This window comes from Seriola lalandi, unplaced genomic scaffold (assembly GCF_002814215.2).
Source record: "Seriola lalandi dorsalis isolate HSWRI2012SDOR001 ecotype SW California unplaced genomic scaffold, Sedor1 jcf7180002054579, whole genome shotgun sequence".
NCBI lineage: Eukaryota > Metazoa > Chordata > Actinopteri > Carangiformes > Carangidae > Seriola > Seriola lalandi.
The window spans coordinates 1,901,215-1,922,783 of NW_019525132.1; the positions used below are offsets into that span (position 1 = coordinate 1,901,215).

General features: G+C 40.4%; 2 protein-coding genes across 2 annotated transcripts; one reads left to right on the top strand and one right to left on the bottom strand.

The window, feature by feature from the left end:
- Positions 1–156: 156 nt before the first annotated feature.
- On the bottom strand, positions 157–18,445 carry pphln1 (periphilin 1). The gene is given in 13 exon segments (XM_023417936.2): positions 157–255; positions 257–436; positions 5,821–5,958; positions 9,755–9,810; positions 10,709–10,744; positions 11,996–12,082; positions 12,268–12,446; positions 13,053–13,169; positions 14,635–14,696; positions 16,691–16,906; positions 17,344–17,408; positions 17,768–17,815; positions 18,391–18,445. Coding segments are annotated over 12 exon segments (1,236 nt in total). The 5' UTR covers positions 17,769–17,815; positions 18,391–18,445.
- Positions 18,446–18,471: 26 nt separating this feature from the next.
- Positions 18,472–20,608, top strand: zcrb1 (zinc finger CCHC-type and RNA binding motif 1). Its single transcript, XM_023417999.2, has 8 exons — positions 18,472–18,601; positions 18,771–18,871; positions 18,963–18,991; positions 19,160–19,271; positions 19,363–19,470; positions 19,657–19,766; positions 19,848–19,926; positions 20,229–20,608. Exons 2-8 carry the CDS (start codon positions 18,788–18,790, stop codon positions 20,379–20,381), a joined length of 675 nt encoding a protein of 224 aa, XP_023273767.1. The 5' UTR covers positions 18,472–18,601; positions 18,771–18,787; the 3' UTR covers positions 20,382–20,608.
- Positions 20,609–21,569: the final 961 nt, after the last annotated feature.

Sequence of the window (21,569 nt, forward strand, 5' to 3'; positions counted from 1 at the left end):
TTCTTCAGGTTGATGTGCTGTAGAGTAGCTTCATTCCGGCAATCCACAATGTATCCAAGATATTCATCACGTTCAGCAGTCATTCCTCCCATGATCAGACTCACAATCTAATGAAGCAGATGAGGCCAATGTGTCAGTAAGATGAGCTGTGATTCACTACCGTCTTTGAAAGTTTATGACCCTCCCCTGCCCCCCCACCCCACCCCCACCCCTAAGGGACGTAGATGGAGCGGTTGAGTCACAGACGGAGGGGTTATGGCTGCCGGATCGCCTCGTCCAGCTCGCTGATGAAGTGTTTCAGGTCCTCCAGGCAACGCTCGCGGATCTCCCCCAGGTTCTCCCTGAGAGGAACCTGCAGCTGCTTCTCCAGGTTGGGGTCTTTGGCCACCAGCATCTTCACAACCATGCCAAACGTCTCGCAGTCCTGACGGTACACCTGGGCATAGACAGGAAAATAAGTTTAAATAAAAAAAAGAACAAGCATTTCTGCTTTATGCACACAAACAGTGTGAAAACTTTCCCAGAGACACATTTACACCCAACTGTATGTAGATTTAGGTTTACAAAGTTTAGAAAGGCAGAGGGTTATGAGCTATGAGAGAAAAGGTCTCAATTAGGAGATGAAAAGTTACTTCCTTCCTGTTCTACCTGTCGCCTAGGTGTAAATACTCCAGTGTCACTGAGCCTGAGCTGATCACTCTAGTGTTAACCCACATCATGTAGTGTCAAAAGATAAACACAAGTTTAATGAGCGCTCTTTATATAGGACAGGGTAGCCCAAGATGCAATAAAACCCCCACTTTAATAGAGGCTCAGAGGCATTTAATAGGTGTTAGAGGGACAATGAGGAAGAGGTGCTGGAGTCTTGTTAGGAAGCTGCTATTTCACACCGAGCCTCAAATGTCTCATAAAACAATGAAGGGAGCTCGCTGCTTCCTCACAAAGTGGTTCGATTTGCAAAATACTGAAAACAGGTTCGTTTTAAACTCATGATCCCACACGTGAGCTGACAATGACATTTCCGAGGGGGAAAGTCAAAATCATCTGGTAATGCTCCAGACATGCTGTGGATAGACGTCCGTACACAAGAAACTGAAACAGATCCTGTGCCTAAATCCCCGTTAAATGCTTGTTCCCCTCAGGGCTTTAAAAATGAAGTAACAGTAGTAGTAAAGTAATCGTAAAGCAGCACTTCATGGGGGATTATCAGGAATATAAGATACCTCTGAGCGATGACAAAGCAATTCAGAAAAGTAGGACTGCAGGTAATGATTGTTTTCATTATCAGTTAATCTGCCAATTATTTTCTTCATTAATCTTTTGGTCTTAAAAAAAATGCCAGGCATTAGTCCTGAATACAAAGATATGCAATTATTTAATAACAGAAAGCCATAAATTCCATGGTTCCAGCCTCTCAAATGTGAATAGTTTGTTTTCTGTGAATGATCGATGAAAATTGCTGCCACTAAATATTTTGTCAACTGACCACGGGAAAAAAAAAAAAAAAAAAAATTTTCTGGGTAGACCCATGACACACTGGAGAGATTATCTCTCATCTGGTCGCGGGATCTCCCAGGAGGAGCTGGAAAACGATGCTGAGGAGAGGGACATCTGGACTAACTTGCCTCGCCTGCTGCCGGAACCCAGATAAGTGGCAGAAAATGGTCGGATAGGGGGGAAAAAAAAAAAATATGGAAATTGTATGATCCTAAAAAGATCCCAGAGGCTATGAAATTTACACAACTGTGAAAATAGACATCTTTACAGTGCACCTGTGGCTTATGGGTTAAGACTTCAACCATGAACTGCAACATCAGTTGTAACCCAGCCGGGAACTGTTGTTTCATCTCTCACCCTCGTTTCCTGTTATTTTCCCACTATTGAATAAAGGCATAAAATGCTCCACATATAAATAACTACAAATGCATGACAGCTGAGGACCTTTTCTAAATGGACAGCGTGAGGCTCCGATTCTCTATAGAAATGCCAGAGTCCACACTGATAAATTTCAGGGACAGTCACAACTGTTTTTGATGCCACTCCATTTTTTTCTCCGTCTGTCCCTCCACTATTTCTTGACACTTTTTTTTTTTTTTTTTTTTTAATCTGTTGTCAGACTCTCTTTACCTCACACTGTCACACAACTTCCAGCTTTTATTCAACTCTTCCCTGACTCAGTGGAAGTGGGTTGAACGACCAACACCGCTGCTTATGACGCCGAGCATCACGTCTAGATGCCGCAGGCGGACACACAAGGGCACTTCCAATGACAAGGGCTGTGCGCGGATGGGTGTGTTTATGCATGAGCCCGTGCGCTTGCTTGCGTGTGTGTGTGTGTGTGTGTGTGTGTGTGTGTGTGTGTGTGTGTGTGTGTGTGTGTGTGTGTGTGTATATATAAAATTAGGCCGGACAAGGGTGAGTTTCAGTCATTCACCGGATACCAACAGTGGCTCCGGCGCTGCAGGGCGTTCTAACTCGCTGGCTTATTTATAGCTCGTCACAATGTTCCTAGAGCAGAAAGCATGGTCAAAGCAGAGGAGAGATCTCAAATAAAGATCTGCTGTCAAACAGAGTTAATGTACTTCAACAACAGATGGCAGCTTTCCAAAATCTGCATTAAACAAAAAAAAACATTTTCTCATAATATTGCCAAACATGAGAATTTACTGAAGAGGAGTCCCGGTGAAGGACTGAGACCAGCTTTTTTAACCATAATAAGGGTTCTTAATTGTCTTCTTCTTGACTTACAGCAAACACCAACAGAATTCCGTGACAAGTGTTTTTGTTTAGGAACGTAACAATTTCAGGAAACAATGCTGACGGCATCTCCTCTGGGCGCTCCTATACATTCCCCGTGTACAGTAAATGATCAAGTGGATGATGTTACACAACAGCGTCAGACCAGCCAAGCAGTACGAACACATCATGTACTTATGGCTGCCAGTCTCTTCACTGCGCTGAATGGAGTAATGAAGCAGTGTCCTTTTTTTAAATCTTCTTTTCATGTATTATTATACATTAAATATTATCTTATTCAACAGCTGACAGTGAATTCATTTATCAGCTGAGGAAGTATCCAATCAAGTGCGCTGACAACAACTTCTATGAATACAGGGAAAGTTGTTCCTAGATAACAATGTGCTTAAAATGTACATCCTGTATTCAAATGCACTTCCTGAAATCCCTCCCTTGTTATCCAATGAGGAAGGAAAGGACCGGTTCTTGACTCTTGGGTGGTTGGGTGGTTGGGTGGGTGAGTGGGTGGTTCGCCCGTGAACTGTCCCGTTTCTAAAAATGTATTCTTCTTTAAACTTGATTTTCTAAAGGCTGTTAAAACTGCACGCTGATAGTGGCTGAGAAGTATTACTTTATACAGGAAGGTTAGGAGGGAGTGTGTGTGCCGGCCTGGCTTCAGAAATGAGAGAAACGGAAGAATGAAGGAGTCCAGGTTCTGTCATCGTTGTACATTAAGGAAACCTACAGTGAGGCTGGAACTGTCTCACTTGTCTGTCTTGCAGCCAAATATATTCATATTCCTCAACAAATGAAATAAAACTCCCTTTGTATCACAGCCTGGGCTACGAGGAGTAAAACATAATACCCTTTATTGCTTCTCATGCCCTGTCACTCACTATAAGCAGTTAGTCTGTACTGCAGCCAAAGTCAACTCTGACAATGAGAAGGGGTTCAGGTTGAATTTCAGCAGACCAACTTCGCTTAGCTACACAAACACACAAACACACACACACACACACACACACACACACACACACACACACCCACCCCCAGGCACCGGTATAACGTGGCCCGGCACGATGTCTGGTCGACGATGGAAACCTCAGCTCAGCTTGTGATCTGTGAAATTTTTTTAGAGACAGTTGGTGGGATTATTGAGGAGCTACTGGACTGGAGCACATTTGTGCCCATGTGTACCCGTGTGTGCCCGTGTGTGTGTGGAGGAGATGGCTAGACCAGATTGGGTGCAGGGAGCCAAAACATCTGGCCGACACTTGACAAGCGGCTGAACACGAGTGCCCACTGCAACAGAAAGACGCTGCTGTGATTCTGCAGAGCACGTGTGAAAGTGATGCTGCTGGCTGAAAAAAAGAAAGTCGGACTTCGGAGTGATTAGCTGTGTGTTCTGGGCATGATGGGGGGGATTAATACCAGCCACCAGACAAGTGCTTGTAAAATTTCCAGGCTCTGTTTTGTGAGCCACTTTGGCAGGTGACCAACCATGATGAGATGGCAAGTCTCTCAGCTTTTGATGGGTGTTCACAAAAGGTCTATAGGGGTTTAATGTTTAACAACAAACAAGATATTTTTCCCCTCTAGAACTGTGAAAAGAATAAGCAGACGTCGGGCAAAATTAGATTTTTCTGATCTTCTTTTGGCTGAATATCTCACTCAACACACATGACTGAACAATCCAGCCTTTCATGACAGACAGGGTGAGGACTGCCAAGTCACAAGCAGTCTTGACGTGAGTTTCCTGAATCTCACAAAACCAAACCAAACCAAACCAAACCAAACCAGAGAAAGGGGAAGAGGAGGAGGAAAAAACGCTTGTCAGGGGAAATGGATGGTTATCTAAGATTGAGAAATCTTGGAAAGAAAACACGAAACTTCATATCCATGTGAAAATGGAATATGCTGTTCCTGCTCGTTTATCATTTTAAACTGTGATACTCTTTCCAGACTTGAAGATTATAACAGGAGGATATGAGCTGGAAGACAACGTCGTTGGAAATGACAACATTTAAACTTTTCATAATACCTGAAAATGAAATAAAGCTCACACCACAGAGCTTAAATGTTGTATAGTTTGTATTATAAATAGAACAAGAGGAGACACAGATGGAGGAGAAATAGACAGGCCATAAAACAGGCCAGAAGCTGCAGCGTCAGCATCAGTGTTATAACAGCCTGTAGGCTCTGTGGCGCGGCTCAATGTGAGAGCGCAGTGTGTGCTCCGGGACAGAGCTGGCTCAGGTTTAATGGTCCCAGTAAAGCAGCGGTAGCGCGCACTGGTGAAGGAATGGCCTTCATTAGATAACTGAGCAGAGCTGGAGCCTCAAGCCTCGGGTGGTTTTAGCTCTGTTAAATGGTCGACCTCCCAATTTAGTGTATGCACAAACCTATATCCCTGCGCTTGTGTTTCTGCTTTCGTTTATATGTTCATATATATATATATATATGTTTCCAAATCCCTGCATGCGGGTCTAAGTGTGTGTGTGTGTGTGCGTTTGTTAAGTATAATGAGCAGTTGTTGCAGTCAGGGGAGTCAGGATGAGAGACTAACAAGAGCCACCAGGAAAATGCTGGTGATTTTGGCAAGCAGCTACTAATTACGCATCACTGAAATACTGTGCTAAAGCTAATATCTGGCTGGTAATGGCAAATTTTAGGATGTACCCACCAGTGCGACTGGTGGACAGAAAAGTTAATTTCCTGCCTTGTTAGGGATATAATAGGTGACTGTTCCAGTAATGCCTATCCAGTAAAATAAGCCATGTGTGAGTCAGAAAACCCAAGGCCACCATATGTACAGCAACATGTGCCAGAGGTACACTGTGTCCCACGCATACACTGTGATGTTGACATTTATAGAGAAGTCTTACAAATTACCAACTTGAAAAGAGAGGATTGTAAACGCAGCGACTTTTCCAAAAGGGAAAACCGAGAGCGGCTGACACACTATATGGATTTGGATTTTTTTTTTTTTTTTCTTTATGCTACATGAATACCAATATAGAATCTTAGCTACTAGAGGGTGTCAGTAAAACATAAGTTTAACATGTCCAAGTGATGGAAAAGTACCTTCTCTATCTCCTGGGCTTTAGCTGCGATGGCCAGGGCTCGCCGCTCTTGAAAGTTCTCTGTAGGCTTTTGGCTCTCCTCCACGACAGGAGCTACAGGTGGTTCCTCTTTTTCTACTTCTGGCGGATGGTTGTCCTCCTGAAAAAGGAAGGAGGAAAGAGTTAGCTATCATTCTGAGGAGCACTATCAAAAGCGAGTGTTTTTAAATTGGACAGCATCAAAAATATGCTGTGAAGTGAAAAAAATTAATTAGGGCAAATGTTAAGAGAAAAAAAAAAAATCTGTTTTCAAGATAAACCTACAAAATCTTTTGATAACATAATCAGTCAAGCCATCCTACAGAGGGAATTGACTCCTTCCGTTCATGTTGCTGATTGAAGCCAAATCGGAACCATTTACTAAACAAAATCAATACACCAAGATGACAGAAATGACACAGGGCAGAGAACGGGAAATGCCAAAGAATGAAGGTCAGCGACTTACGGTCCAATCACAGATAGTGAATGAAATGCTACGACCTGACATACTGATTCTTTAACTTTACAGGAAAGACGTGGTTGATGAGGCGTATCTAAGGATAAAGCCGAGATATACTGAAGTAGCAACATAGCCGGAAAGCCGGAGTACGCTCTATGGACATTGGCTGCTCTGGATTTGTAGTTGCATCTATAAACTACTTAAAGAATTAGGGATTTATAGAGATTACAGCTCTGAGATAGGAGATAGGACTAAGATATAACTGTACATCATATGACATGACCTTCATTATTGTGCACTGTTACTTAAGATTACGACAAGAACCTGGTTTAACTTCAAGCTCATTTTTCTATGTAAATCGTAGAAACTGACATTTCAGCTGTTTTTATATCTTAAGGAGAATAGGAGGTCTGACCAGACAGGCCGTGATGAGCCATGACAGGCCGTGATGAGCTATCTAATGGGTAGACTGGAAACTCTAGTACCCATAAGTATCACTGTGAAAGCCAAAAGAAAGAGCGAAGGGGAGAAATGAGGCCAACTTGGATCACCGCTCAATTTCTTTTGCTCATTTCCTGATACTATTACTATTTGAAGGCCAGGGAGCAGAACTGCCCAGCCATGACTTCAGTCCACTCATACATTCAGGGAAACAGGCCACAGACTTAATCATATTACATCTCTAAGATGACTGAGGAGAGAAATTACAGGAGATGGTACATCGCGAAGCCGAGTGTGGTCTAAAATAAAGAAGCACGACTAATAAAGCATCAGCCAATTATTCTTCCTTCCAACTCCCTCCCTGAAGCTATACTTGGGAGAAGTCCAGCGTGTACACTCGCGCATGTAAGTAAAAATCGCGTTTGTCAGTCTTCAGCCTCTGTGGAAAAATACCCCTGTCTGTGTCTTTCACTTCAGCTGGCCAGGCACAGCGCAACCTGGAAGGGATGTTTTAGTTTGAATACAAAGCTTGGCAGACACACGGTATACTAGACAAAAACAATATATCATCAGTAGGAAGGTATGGGTCATTTATTCTCAATGTAAAACTGAACTGAATTAGTCTTACAGACTGCTGCTGCCTGCTTGGGTTTGCTGAGCCATGAAGTAACCTTTACATTCATGGGTTTGGTGGTTTTTTTATTTTTTACATTTTCTTAACTCATACTCTTACTCATTGTAAAAAACGTAATAATTGAAACAATATTCTTATTATTCCCGATGATAATTTGCCAAACACGTTCAGGGAAAGATTCGAGTTTGAGGGTCATTCCCTGCACTGATGCTCAAAACCATGGCTACATGAAAAAAGTGGAGGAGATTATCTAATCCATTTGGATTTATTGTCTTGGAACTATGAATGTCTCTGCTAAATTTTAAGTCAGGTCTTCTAATAGATACTGGTGGCACTAGAAGGAAAGTCCTGGTTGGTAAAATGTTATCACACGTTAACCGACAGGAATTTGTTGCTTTCTATTGGGATGAAACCTTCTGGTGACCTTTTCCAGTTCCAGGACATGCTCTCCACCCACCAGACCACCCTGACTCACAGCCAGAGTCGGAGCTGCTCTTTAGGTCCACTCCTTTAGTCTATTCTGTCTGGGGGTGGCTCCAGAAAGCCTGCGTGTGTATTTGTTGAATCCCCGCAGCAGGCAGTGGCCGGGGCCATTAGTGCGCCCTTTACTGGGGGCACAGCACAGGCCTTTCATCTTGGCCAAGGTTATGGGTTTGTGCCCCCAAGAACAGAGAACAACAATGCACCACCACAGGCTAGATCAAACACGGCGGCAGAAGCAGCAGTATGTATGTATGTGTGTGGAAGGGTGGAGTGCTTGGTAAAAAACTTTCATCACAGCGGTTGACAGGGTGGCGGTGGGTGGTTCTTACAAAAAAATGCACATTAGGAGAGGAAAGGACCTTGTTTCTATGTTGCATCTTGTAATTTCTGATATATAAAGCATGTGCATGGGTTTACAAAGAGATCCAAGAGCCCAGTACGCCAATTAAAAGAATGATCCATTAAAAACAAAGAATGGCAACATTCAAATGACCTCCAGCATGTTCTTATAAAGATCTAAGGGCTGCTAATGAGATAAATAATGAGACTTCAGGGGCATTAAAGCAACAGTTAAAGATAGTTTTATAGGCTTTTTCATCAAAGTGACTTCATCAGGAGAATGTTAGATGGTTGTCCTGCGTCCTCTTTCATTTGAAGCATTTAGAGCCACAAGTACGAAAGCAGTGCAGTTAAGAAAAAAAGGTTTAAAAGTTCAGACTAGCTGTTAAACTGCACCTTCATTTTATGCTTTTTAAACTTTAGTTGATTAAAGTGCCTATTAGTAGTTTAGGACTAAAAGTAGCCATGGCAATCTCACCAGCTGGGATTAGCTATCACTTGCTATAGCGCTCTAGTTTCACTGACCGTGAACGTCTCATGCCGGTCCATCATTCAGTGTAATTAAGCCCAAATTTAATGGGTCTATTGCAAGTTTGTCAATGCCCAGTGCTGTAAACCCTGACACACTCAACTTTGTAATTATACAACTTTAAATTGTCAGATGATGTGAACGCTCACATGTCATTGACAATGGAGTCTTTCCCCTCTCTGCCATCCATCCTGTATGATGTGAATGTGGCGTAAGGCATGCTGGCTGTTGTTGCATACATCGAGACCTTTCCCAAGACAAATCACAGCTACCAAACCTATTCAGTCATACTCCACAGAAAAAGGAAACTTTTGTTCATTGTAAAATGGTCTAAACAAATCCCAGTGTGTTCCACGGGGACTTCTCCTGGATTTGAAGCTCAGATCCTGTGATAAAGTTATGACTCGGGCTACTGAGTTAGCCTCTTCACTTTCTGGGTGGCCACAGCCAGACGCACTGCGCCTAATCACATCTGATTCTATTTACACTCCCCTGAGTAGTTATCGGCAAAACAAGCTATTATTTTCAAAACAGGCAGGAGATATCTACATTCGGCTCTCACTCAAAACAGTAAAAGTATTTTCTTTTTAAAACAAGAGGAACGACCCATACTTTCGTTGACACTCGAGCCCCCTTTTCCCTACACCATTACAAGTTCTTGTGATTGAGGTCTGCTTACACCACAGGTAAACAGAGCGCGGGCCTGATGGCTTTCATGCTCTGCGTGAGTGCCACTTTAAAACCCATTAACACACTTCAATGGGACTAAACGCTTATTAGAAGGATGGAATTTAAGAAGTTCCAGATGCATCCTGCTGTACAGTGACAAAGGCGGTATACAATAAAAATAGGAGAGTGAATTGCTGCATTTATAATTTTCAGGCTCAAATGCATGAAAAAAAAAAAAAAAAAGAAAGCAAGAGAAGACGTGTTCTTGCTTGTTCAAGTCAACTTGATATAAAATTTAAGCACAAAAACACCAAATCTGCAATCTGACTTAAAAGATAATGATCTCATTTGCTTGAGCTCACCTTGTTTGACGTTGCACTGTGTGGAGAGCCTTCTCTTGACAAGCCAGGAATTTTGTCTGGAGAAATGAGGAAAAAAAAGTTTGACAAGGTGAAACTTAAGTGAGGGACACACTCACGTAGAGAAAAAGATACCAGAGAAGGATTGTAACAGCAGGAAGCAGGAATTCAATGGGAAAAAGTGGATGATTAGTTTGTCTGGTGAGTAAGTGGGTGAGTATGTCAGGACTTTTAGTAGTCAGGGTTCTGTAAAAAGGTGTCGAGGTTTGGTTTCAGGATCCAGGTACATGTGCTACAACATCTGAAACAATCAAGACACAGATGGTTTGCTATCGTGCTCCGAACTCCAGCGGGTGGATTCACTGTAACCCACTCACTGTGGACGCCACCTCCTCTTCGGTCACTCACTTTCCACCGACTGAAACCCGACATTTTTTATAGTGAAGTCCTACCAACAAATATGAATTCTAAAGCACATAGCAATGAAACAAAAAACACCCCAGAGTGGAAATGCCGGCTTCAGGAACATCCATCAGACACCCTATAGGCTTTACCTCTTCATCCACACACGACCTGGTGGCATCTTTATGAGGCCTGACAAAGTGGCAGACAGAGCGGGGAGGAAGGCTGGCTGCTGGACGCATTAGAAACGCTCTCTGTCTCTCTCGGGTTACGCAGACTGGGGATAGGTTTAAGTTTAACGATTGTAACCTTTATATATTTCAGAAACAAATCCTCTGCATGTCATATCATTTTGTTTTCATTTATTTCAATTGGAAAGCGTTCAATGACAGACACGGTACAGAGACTATACCAGGTATGGTATGGTATGATATGATATAGGAGCAGTGTTTAAATTTCCTCAGCAAGATGTAAAATGTTTTAAACCACTGCCACACTGCATGTGATGCAACTTCTCTAGCCTGAAAGACAACTACTATACTGAACTATACTTACCAGCAATCTTGCTCTGAATATAAGTCTCTTCATACCCTGCAGGAAGACCAAACCGTAAGGTCACTGGCTGTGTACATAATCACTGTGCTACAGCAAACTAGCAAGCACGCTAACTGCCCTGATGCTCCACTAAAAGTACGGGCGTTATGCTCTACTTTCAAGAGGTTGCAGTCATGCATTTCAAACTTTTTAAAACCATTCAGCAACCATTTGTAATTTGGCCACACTAGCATGATGATGTCCCGTTGTCCACTTACCTCGGTTCACAAGTAAAATGCACCAAACAAATGGAAACTTAAAAAAGGAGAAAATGGCAGAGCGCTAAAGATGGTAGCCCATCTAAATGAAACTACTTGCAGAAACAGGGACGTCGGAAGGTTTACAGCTGCAGAGCCTGCAAACATGCAGTGAACAAAGAAATACTTTAGCACTTAGATATTTTACTGTCCAATGTACTGTTAGCTTGGTAGGAAAGTAGTTTTGGGGACCCATACAGTGCATGCCCAGTGTCAGCAATATTAATAAAAATGTATATAATATAGATCTGACATGGATTAAAATTGCTAGTTAGCAATTTGTCTAAATGCTATTTGTCATATAGCTTTGACATGGACGGTAAAATCCACAGTTCCTAAACATCATCCTTCATTTTCAGAGGAGACTAAGTGGATAAATGAAATTGTTTTAATTCAGTGTGATACACACTGAATCACATATCAACTGAGAATAATACAGGGCAACACAAGTTTATGTTGCTCATTTGGTCTGTACAAAAACATTTACTGTAAATCGTCACATGTTGCTCCAGACCAAAAGAATTTAAATGTCATACATTAACAGATCAGTGTAGGAACCATGGAAAGTGCTAATGTACCTCCACAACAGGGAGCAGAAATGGTTTATGTAAAAAAAATAAAAAAATAAATAAAAAACCAGCAAAGTCAAACTTAAACAAAAGTCATGATGCAACTTGCTTCAGACCTGGGTGAAAGAATTTCAATGTCAAAAAGATATTCTGTTTTTAAATTGCATTTTATAGATGATGATAAAGCTTATATATATATATATATTATATTCTATAGGGTTAACAAGAATTGAGTTAATCATTTTAAGTATCAACAGGCCTTTAATTTATTGTCTGTCCTCTATCCTTGCCTTCCTCTCAAGGCTCAGTGGCAGACATCTCTGAGGTGTAGGACACGACAAGGATGGAAAGACACGTGTGAGGAACAATAGATGAGCTTATCACCCAGGTCCAAGCTCGTTCACATGGCGCCATGTACAGACCCAGAGTGTCATGTCCGCTCTGTTGAGGAAAGAGTCCTCCCCAAACGTGCTCAGAAACACCCACGTGACCCTCCGGGGCGTCCACACCTGAAAAGCCAGTCGGCCAGATTATCAGTTATGGATGGACAGTGAAGTATTAAGACAGATGTGGAACAAACACAAAAGAGCTCTGTTCCTAAACAATGAATAGACGCTTTTGTGGGTGGTTGTCCTGAAACTGAAAAAGCTCTCCACACTCCATCAGGGGAGGGGAAACTATGAATTCTACATACTCTTGCCTTGTTGTGAGGGAAATGGCAGGCTCTTGGCTCTGTCTGGCGAGTAGCCTCTGCTGCTGACGCTGGAACCGGAGCGACTGTGGGGGGAGCGGGCCACCTCACGGCGCACGGGAGAACGTTCTCTGAGGGGAGGGAACGGGGCTGCCTTTCTCCTGTAGTGGTCTCTGTCCTCCCTGGAAAAGCACAGCGAATGTTTCTCAAGTGTTTAACTCAAAGCGTTGCAGCTAATGACAAATTACCTCTTTATAATCATTTGACAAAAACATATCTCCAGTTCTAAACCGACTGGTATTGTTCAGTTTCAGAGAATGTCAGCTGAAAATCAGTCTCTTTCCTTTTCCTGTGCCGACAAAGCACAATGCTGCTCTCTAGCTTCTTTTAAGGTCACTGCACAGAATGCATACTTCATACATCAATGACAGCTGCTTTAAAAACCTATAGTATGTCACAGCTACAGTTACAAACAGCCATAATCACTGTTAAAAGATGAGTGCAAGAGGACAGAAGAAAATAAGAGCAACAATCAAGAGAGAGCAGTCCATCTTATTTAACCAGACGCAGTTGATTTGCATCATTGACATACTGTTTATTCCAGTATATGGGCTTAAACAATGTAACTAATGAGTCCCAAACACAGGCAGATTTTCATTCTCTCCAAAGACTGTACTTATCATTTTCACTAATTACACACATTGGCTGCAATAAATAAGCTGCATGCACTTAGACAATGATGGCACATGGAAGCCCTAAGCAGTGATTAAGTGTGTATTCACTCGTACCCTCTGTCCAGGTTGAGGATGGCCTGCACTAGCGTGTCTTCCCCGCTCTCTGGGAGGGACCTGGGCGCTGGGTAGATGCCCTGGTTTCGTACGCTATGAGGAGGTGGTGCTCGGGCGCTAAGGGGATAAAAACACACATGTGGTTCAGCTATAAATAAATACACAAGCAAATATAGTACAACATGAAAACACACGCCATCGGGTCCTTTTGTTCATAGACATTTACACATCATCATTCGAGTGTACACACAGTCCTCTAGAAAACTGGTTGCATGCTTTTACAGTTTTGGCTTGTGCATCTTTCTCAATATGTAAAAAATGTCTCAGCTAAAAAAAACCTAATATGGTTACGACTTAATACAATATATTTCCACATTAGAGGTGGAACTCATCCTGTAGCCAGATGATGTTTAAATATGCAGACAAAGGTGCTTCCATCTCTTTTATCTGTCAGGGTTTAGCTTGACATGAAACATTTATCCAGGCTGAACAGACGCAACCAGTCTGACTAAGATAAAGAGGATCTTTTTTTTACTAAATGTCATTCACGATAATGAATGAGAGCAGATATAATAAAAAGGTTGCACTTCAACCATCCGAGGGTCAAAATATGCATGAGAAACGTTAAATGATATATACTGTCATTTTCATTTTGTGTACCGATGGTTCAGTTTTATGTGATAATGCCAGTTGTGTGGTAACCAGGTTTACATTACATTACATATGTGTAAAATCATTTTTAACTGCTTTCATAGAGCTTTCACTATTCCCTATATCACTTGAGACTCCCCATGCACTACTCTCAATTTTGCCACTGTATAAAACTGCTTTTAAAATGGGCCCCGCCTAAAGGTAGGTGTTGTAACACAAAGCTTATTGGTCTTTGTAGTTCAGTGTTAGCAAGGTGAACAGCCTTAATCCCTTTCAATCCCCCTTGACACTCAAAATTAGTCAGAGAGTGGTGAGTATTCAGTGTCATGATGAGTTGTGTCACCTTATCTCACCTCTTTGATTTTTCCAGCTAACTGCAAAGTCAAATGTCATCAATCAATCGGGTAATATGAACTCATATTTTATTTTGGCACCATCAAACAGCACAGTGCGACCTGAAAACCCTGCTCAATGTTGTCAATAGCAAAGAAGGAAGACTGTTTTATAATACTCCAGCACACAGATGCTCACTAATATACAGATCATATATAATGACTTAGCATAATAATGATTGCGCTTTTTAATTTCATCTGTGGTCACTTCAGTTCACTGTTGCTTCGCCCATGAAGAAACTATAACACTTTTACTGTAAACCTGATGACTAAAATATGTAGCCTAAATTTCTACAGTGTTCAGCTAACACTGCTGGTCTGAACAGTTGTCAAACAGTGTGGAGCCAGGCAAGACTTGAAGCTGCAAGAAATATGAATAAGGTGAGACAGGCCAATATGGGTCAGAGCAGACCATGATTTATGATTGCTGCTATGTAAACACATTTTTAAAATAGGGATACTGAAGACGGAGGCCTGCAGAGATCCTGAATTAAACACAAGGTGGTTCTGTGGCGAGCCCTAGAGGAGGAGAAGTTTACCCAAACTCCAGAGGTCGTCCTGCGTGAGGGTCCTCTCTGGGTACTCTGTAAGGATAGTCCTCCTGTGACACACAGTTGAGAAAATGTAAAAACAAAAAGTGAGAGTGATCCTCAACACCGTTTTTTTCTGCATTATTTGGTTGTGTCCTAAAGTTAAGATGTTCTGGAATTTAGCTATAAATAGTCTGTTTGAAACAACAACCAATATCACTTTTTTTTTTTTAAAATGTGTGTTTAACTTCCATCCATCTGAAATACATCCCCTACAGTTTATGTAATTGTATCTCTTGGATTCATGAGGGCAAAATTGACTGAAAAATACAATAATTAAAGGTACCACACAACAACAGAAGCCAAATAGAGTTAAAAAAAAAAAAAAAAAACAAGTCTAAATGACCTGACACAGTTAATAGCTACAATGTAGCTCACACTGTGTTAAAGAAAAAACGTTTAACATATTTCAAGTTGATCCTTTAACTCTAGCACCCTCAGCTGGCCAGTTATGTGTGTGCATGTTTAACTAACAATATCACATTATCTGCAACTACCATCACCATGAATGTATAGTGGTAGTTTCAGTACTGGTCAAAATAAAATTTAAAAAAAGGGGAAATGCATAATAGTTAGTTATTGGCACCCTTCGCTAATATTAGTCCCTTTTGCAGTGGCAGATTTTAGTTGTCCAAAAGTTTTCAATGGCATTTGCTCAGGTTTAAAAACAGACCATCTTTTCTTACATTGGGTGACACACTCTGCTCTAAAATGCCTTGTCAATCTTCTGATTTCATTTGTTTGTTACATTCACTGCCTCCAGTACCAGAGGCAGAAAAGGTGTGTTAGTCTTTTCCTTACGGGCTTCATTTTGTTGCTTATAAACAGACTGATGCACTGCATTATCAAAGCCCTCTACTTTGGTTTCATCTGTCCATAGAACATTATCCCTGAAAGACTATGGCTCATCTATGAATGTTTTTGCAAACATTAGTCTTTTTTTGTGCCTTTCTTTAAAAAGGGGTGTCCTCTTTGGTTTTCTCCTACTTTGTTTAGTGTGCAGCATATGATACAGGATGAAACCAACACTCAACATTGCACCATGGCAGCTTGAAGCTTTTGCACAATGTGCACCTAGCTTTGTAGATCCTTTCATTGAGTTTCCATTAAGCACCACATCCTGGAAGAATCTCAACAGCTTTATGACTGTGAAACTTCTTAATAAAAGAGTAGGGGCGTCCCTCTCTCTTTGAGAATCTTTTGATGACTCATCTCTTCTGAGAGCACCTATTCTCCTAACACCTCAAACACTGTAACATGTCTAACTTTCACTTACCATGCCCTTCTTTACATGATCTCCTATCACGTCATCTTACTGAACAGATTGAGTACTTAGTGCTTACTCCAAGGTGTCCTACTGTACTGAAGCTTTAGTGGCACCCCTCACTTGTAAGTCAATATGGATTAAACAAGTAATGAGTAAATGTTTTACAAACTATTGAAAGGGGATTTAAAAGATCTTTGGCGATTGCCTTGTAGCCTTCGGAATTATGATTTTTGATAATAGCATTTCTGATGCTTTCTTATCTTGGCCACTGGATACAATCACCCCCCTTTTATGCAGTAAAACCATAATTCATTTTTCAATCCAGGTCATGTGAACACTGAAAATTAAGCAAAGGTGTGGATATTCATCAAAAAGTGTGCCAATAATTGAGTTTGGGGCACATTGTGTGTTTGCATTAATTATGCAAGTTTCAAGTAACTTGAAATAATTTGCATTTGGACTAGAATGAAGATGGATAGAAATTTCTGATGTCTTTAAAAAGTCACTTTTTAGCTCCCATATGCAGTTATTGAACATTCTATTCTGCAGCTGAACATGTGTTTTAATTTCTTTCTGATTTAGTTTGTTAAATGATGAAATTGTATCTGTAGAAGCAGCCTTAGCCACTTCTTGTTTTATCTCGTCTTTACATCTTTTTATCCTATACCCTTTATCTAATTAGTTTTTATGCATACAATAAAATAAGCTATGCAGTAATGTGTGACATATAGCTCTCACCCTCCTTGAAGGTGGTACTGCTCTGCGTTCAGTAGGGAAATGAAGACCGTCTCCGTGGTAGCCTCTCTGATCTTCATGGTAACTTCGGGGGGCGCCGCCATTTGGGAAAAAGCGGGGACCTCCTTCGTAATCGTACACGCCCCGGCCATAGTCATCCTCTGGCCTGCCAAAGGGGCCCCTCCTTTCAACCGCTCCTCCTGCTCGTGGGTACGGACCCTACGAGGATGAGTACATTTCATGGATTTGACATATACCGTTTAACAATGGTTTTTAAAAATTGTTGTTGCATGAACTTTATTTTGTTAAACTTTGTTGCAGCTTATGGCAACCTGTTGGCTAAGACTTCTTTAGCTGAGGTAAAAAAAAAAAAAAAAAATCTCTGAAGAGATTGTTCTCAGTTTAGACAAGCTGTGTTATTATTTTTCTATACTGTTCACTAAATGACCGTGACAACAACAAACACCACTGAAAAAAATATTTTGGTTTAGCATATTTTAGCCTTCCTTCCCTCAATGATCTTTACTGGCTGCTTGGAAGACAACCAGTATTCTTACTTGTGCTTATATGTGCACACTTTTGAATGTGATAGGACAAGTTCAAAAGCGGTATAAAGAAAGGAAAATAGACCCTGAAGCTACATGGTTCACACTCACCGGTCTCTCTGTTAAAAAGCGTTCATCATACACCTCTCGTATGCTCCTGTCTCTCCTGTATGTCACTGCAAAAGGCAAAAACATTTCACCAAGCAAGGGTGTTGTTGTTCAGCCAGCTTCCTTGAGCAGCAGTGTTCCAGTAAAACATAGCATTATTAAAAATGCACAAACATAGTATTGAAGGTAATATTTAATTTGATGAATTTGGTTTGGGCAACAGAAAAAACACCTATGCTTAAATATTCTTTACAATATAATGTTGTCTGAATCCGTTTATGTGCCACTTGAAAGATTCTCTGATAAATTATCATGTTTTGTTTCAGATGTACTTTTGCATAAGAAGCATTTTGTTTGTCTGTCTGACCCTAACCCAAAACCAATGTTAAACTGTTTCACTGTAAAGAGGAGTTGGTTAAGAACTTACTTTTTGACTTAAGGACTTCTGTGTAGTATATAAGATCTTCACCACAATCTGTAAAACGATTTTTTTTTTTTTTAAAGAAGAAGGTGTTAACACTATACATTTGGAATACATTATCATGCCTATATTTTGGGAGTCTTCATAAATTAATTTAGGTGGAAAACATCTCTATTTTGCCATAAGTACAATAAAGCGTGACATGAGATAAGATAGGGACCAGTGTTTGACTATGAGATGTGATCCTGCAACTGAGACGGATGAGGTTACTTTCTGCAGACTATAAATGTCTATTTGACCAACGACACCCTCATACAACAGGACAGCACCAAACCGACAAGTTACAAAAATCATCACAACATTCTCTGTGTTACTGAATTTACTGTTAACTACAGTTGTTCCATGTAGAATGGGAAGCTAGCATTGCTAATTAGCTAGCCTCCATATATGTTGCAAACATCCGCACGTTTGATTTCATCTGGGGGTGCAAGTTAGCTTTACGTTACTGCGACATAAAAATCACAAATAAATGATTAAGACGAATTATGGGTCCCGGTAGATAAATGCAAGTTAAATAACCTAACCTAAAGGGTAATTTATTGCACGCAAAATAGCAAAAACAATCTCACCTCCCTCTGATGGTTAGTTAGCCTAGCCTCTCCAGGTTGGTCAACGGCTTTTTTTTTATTGGACGAGGAATACAAGTACGTCATCAAATTGCGACGTACAGATATGACGTTTGTTTTTGTCTGTTAGGCACTAGCTAGCTACATACAAAAACAAAAAATACTGCTATTTTATACAAATTTAAACATTATTCTAATGTTGGAGGCTGCATTGGTGAGTCGTTTGATTAATATAATTTGTATAAAATTGGTACTCAGCTGGTTGAAGTAAAGTTAAAACGTTTAATGCTACATTTAATTAATGGTGGACGTATAAAGGCTAGCTGAGTAGCTGGCTGTTTGAATGTTTTATGATCATTTGACTGTCTTTTTTTGTCTTGCAGTGTTGTATGCGTCCAGTATGAGCGGGGGGTTGGCACCAAGCAAAAGCACTGTGTATGTGTCTAACCTGCCTTTCTCTCTGACCAACAATGACCTGCACAAGGTAATTTTTTTATTATGAAACAATGTTAACAATGCCTCTGTTTAACAAGAACACAAATAAGATTAAAACAGATCACTTCGTCTCATTTCAGCTATTCACCAAATATGGAAAAGTTGTAAAGTAAGTATGACTGTCGTAATTTATTTTTTATTATTCATATTTTTACAGCAATGTATAAACACTGAACAGTAGCCGGAGCACATAACTCACAACAATCAGTTAAAGGCTCTGAATATTTCTCTCTGCCGTTTTAAAATAAGCATTGATAGTTATTAAAACCATTTTCAGGGTTACAATTGTAAAGGACAAAGAGACTCGCCAGAGCAAAGGGGTGGCATTTGTTCTCTTCCTGGATAGAGAATCAGCACATAACTGTGCAAGAGCAATAAACAACAAACAGGTGAGTTTATTTCACATCAACACCAGTAGTTTTCACATGTTGTGGTTAAGGATATTCACTTGTCGGAGTTACAAATGCATTTGTATCCCAGGTGTTTGGCAGAACGGTGAAGGCAAGCATTGCAGTAGACAATGGACGAGCAACTGAGTTTATTAGAAGGCGGAACTACACAGACAAGTCTAAATGTTATGAATGTGGGGTTAGTGACGATTTTGTTTGTCCCGTGAGATCAAATTTGATTGAATCACAGTTGCAAGTATAATTTGTTTTCTGTCCTCTCTGAATTGAAAAATAAGATGGGATGTGTAGAGAATTATTCCATTGTCTGAGTTGTTTGATGTCTGATTTTAATTTTATTTGTGTTATTTTTTAATGAAAATCACAGGATACAGGTCATCTGAGCTACGCATGCCCCAAAAATGTGCTGGGAGAGAGGGAACCTCCGAAGAAGAAAGAGAAGAAAAAGAAGAAAAAGGCTCAACAACCTGAGCATGTGTAAGTGTTCAAAAACCAATATGGTGAGATATTGTATAATAGACTGTTGTTTTTGTAATTTCTACATCTTTTCCCTTGTAGTGAAGAGGAAGAAGAAGAAAGTGAAGAAGAGGGAGAGGACCCAGCCTTAGATAGTCTGAGCCAAGCTATAGCTTTTCAGGTAAGTGTACATATATACTCTGTAGAAAACAGTTAAAATCACATGTCTACAGTGACTTCTTTAAGGTTTTGCATATAATTCATTGAATAATACTAGGGAACATATGTATCCTTTTGAGTGTCCTTGTGACCTAAACAACACTTGTAACATCTCTACTGAAATAAAACATACTACCTAAAAAAAAAAAAACAAACATAGGAGAGCAAGGAGGTAATATAAATAACTGAGACCGAAGCTATTGAGTTGGAAATTCTGTCTACTAAAATTTACTGAATTGTTCTTCCTTTCTCATGTCCTTCCAGCAAGCCCGTATTGAGGAAGAGGAGGAGAAAAAGAGGAAGCAGGCAGTTTTGTCTCAAGAGGCTGATGCACATGCTTCAACATCCTCAGATTCTAAAAAACCAAGGATCAAAAAGAGCACATACTTCAGTGACGAGGAGGAGCTCAGTGACTAATAATAATAATAATTATAATAATAATAATGGATTTAGCTTTGTAAGGTGTTTTGTGTCACAGTGGGGGTGTTAGAACATGCTTCCATTTTTTCCCTCTTCTATATAGAGCTGAGACATCTTTATGTTTCTAAAAATACTGTGTAATTGTTCTTGGGTTGACTGATGATTGTGTGTGAAACTTTTTTTATATGATTGAATAAAGCCTTCTTTCTTAATGATAAACTAAATTACTTAGTTATTTCAGTGTTAATGCAAAATCAGATAGAGAATGCTGAGGACTAAAACGAGGTTATTGACTATTTCTAGTTCAATGAAATGAATGGCAATAGAGTAGTTAAAGGTCAGTCGATTTCAATATTCAATTTTTATATTTGAATCATTTTGTCTATAAAATGTCTATAAGAAATGTCATGAGCATAAGGTTGTATTATTTTCAGCCAAAAATTTGAAGTCAATTGAAATTTAATATAAAACAAAGTTGTTATTTTTTCTTGATACATTCCTAACAATTAGAAAACGATTATCAAAACTGGAATGAGCACTTCTAAACCAATTGATGTCTAATCAGAATCCCAAATTTTGCATTAGCTAAATTGCTGCAATTGAGGTTTCTCTGCGGGAAAATCCCATCGGCAGAAGATAATGGAGACCCACTTAGTTATCCTTGATATGAAACGGTTTGGGAACCCCTGGTTCCCTCAGTCTGTTCGCTTGGGATTGTGGTCTTTGGAGCTCTCCTGCGTCAGCACGCAAACAAAGCGAGGGATTCCCCGATGTTTTACGCGTCTGTAGTCTAAACTGCTGCCGCATGTCTGCAGTCTGCGACGCTAACACGAAGATGGAGGGATATTAAATCATAGTGAGCGGATATGAGTGGGACCGTGTTAACACATTGCCGTAGACGCAACATTAGCTACTGTGTCTTTTGATGCATTCGAGTACTGTCGGAAATGAAAATGCTGTAGGGCTCATGACAAGGAGAAAGAGGTAACTGCTGTATGCGACGTCTAGTAGTCACTGTGTAATCATTATATGTAAAACTACATATAAATGTAGGCTTTGTTTTGTGTGCTCTGCTTTCATATCCCTGAGATCTGTTTTACACTTCAATTTTTGAACGCTGCTCTGTAGTTGTAACCGAAGTGAAGCAATTATGTGACAAGGATATTTAAATCAAGTACTGCACGA